At 71.1% G+C, this 1,413-nt stretch overlaps 1 protein-coding gene across 1 annotated transcript in view; it reads left to right on the top strand.

Annotated features, from left to right (window-relative positions):
* Window positions 1-1,413, top strand: part of GTPBP3 (GTP binding protein 3 (mitochondrial)) — an 8,603-nt gene that overhangs the window by 6,409 nt on the left and 781 nt on the right. The window contains exons 3-8 of the mRNA XM_009279859.1: window positions 10-43; window positions 405-491; window positions 602-804; window positions 920-992; window positions 1,079-1,222; window positions 1,361-1,410. Coding sequence (XP_009278134.1) covers window positions 10-43; window positions 405-491; window positions 602-804; window positions 920-992; window positions 1,079-1,222; window positions 1,361-1,410 — 591 coding nt within the window. The remainder of the gene's footprint in view (window positions 1-9; window positions 44-404; window positions 492-601; window positions 805-919; window positions 993-1,078; window positions 1,223-1,360; window positions 1,411-1,413) is intronic.

Raw genomic sequence — 1,413 nt, 5'->3', positions numbered from 1 at the left:
ACCGCCGAGCCCCTGGACCGCGGCCTCGTCGTCTGGTTCCCAGGTGGGGGTGGCATCAAGTCTCGGTGCTTGGTGGGGGGTCTTGGTGCTTGGTGGGGGTCTCGGTGCCCAGTACAGGCAGGGCTCAGCCCCTCTTGGCTTCCCTGACACCGTGAATCCGGCTAAGTGCGGATGCCGGTGGGGATGGTCCCGGCTCAACACTGGCCCCTTTGCGCTGATCGTATATAGCTGCAGCACAGCTCTAGCAGGGGGTCTCTCCAGACCCCCCCAGAAGCCTCTGTGGGGTCGAAGCATGCATGCTGCCACGGGAGGGGAAGGGATGGGGTGTGCCGGAGCCGGCCGGGGGCGAGCTCGCAGCGGTGGGCTCAGCCGGTGCCCGTACAAGCTGTGTCCTGGTTCTGCAGGTCCCCAGAGCTTCACCGGGGAGGACTGCGCCGAGCTGCACGTGCATGGCGGGCCGGCGGTGGTGAGCGGGGTGCTGCGGGCGCTGGGTGAGGCTCCCCCTGTCTCTCCTCCCCCCCTCCCCTCGGGTCCTGGCCCCCGGGGTGCTGCCAGAGGGTGGCCCCAGCTCGGGGAGGGGGGCTCACCCCGGGGCTGGCAGGGCGCCTGCCCGGGCTGCGTCCTGCCGAGCCCGGGGAGTTCACGCGCCGAGCCTTCCACCGCGGGAAGCTGGACCTGACGGCGGCCGAGGGGCTGGGGGACCTGATCCGGGCGGAGACGGAGGCCCAGCGGCGGCAGGCGCTGCGGCAGATGGAGGGCGACCTGGGCCGGCTCTACCAGCGCTGGAGTGAGACCCTCACCCAGGTAAGGGTGGTGGGGCACGGGCTTGGATCCCGCTGCCTGGGTTCCTCCGCTGGCGCATGGGTGGCTTGGGGACACGGGGCCGGGCTGTCCCCGCTGACCCCCTCCTTGTCCCCAGGCTCTCGCCCACCTTGAAGCCTATATCGACTTCAGTGAGGATGACAACGTGGAGGAAGAGGTCTTATCCCAAGGTGAGGGCTGGCAGGGTGGCGGGGGGGCTGTGGCACCCTGTCCCTGCTGTCCCCTCCTGCCACGTCCCCCTTCTCTCTCCCCGCAGTGGATGCCACCGTGCGGGGGCTGGAGCAGGAGATCGGTGCCCACCTGCAGGACGGGCGCCGCGGGGAGCTGCTCCGCGGGGGGGTCCACGCCGTCATTGCCGGCCCCCCCAACGTGGGCAAGAGCAGCCTGCTCAACCTGCTCTGTGAGTGGGGCGCGGGGGGGCTGCTCACAGCCTGGACGAGGTTCCCCTTCCCTGGGGACGGCAGCCACTGTCCCTGACGCTGCAAGGACAGGGGGGTCCCCAGCATCGTTCCCTGTGTCGTGTCGTCCCCCCCGCCAGGCCGGCGTCCGGCAGCCATCGTGTCGCCGGTGGCGGGGACGACGCGGGACGTG

Source organism: Aptenodytes forsteri, unplaced genomic scaffold, assembly GCF_000699145.1.
Source record: "Aptenodytes forsteri isolate BGI_AS27 unplaced genomic scaffold, ASM69914v1 Scaffold147, whole genome shotgun sequence".
Taxonomy (NCBI): Eukaryota; Metazoa; Chordata; class Aves; order Sphenisciformes; family Spheniscidae; genus Aptenodytes; species Aptenodytes forsteri.
The sequence above is the reverse complement of the archived record's forward strand: the minus strand, read 5'-3'. Positions and strand labels throughout refer to the sequence as shown.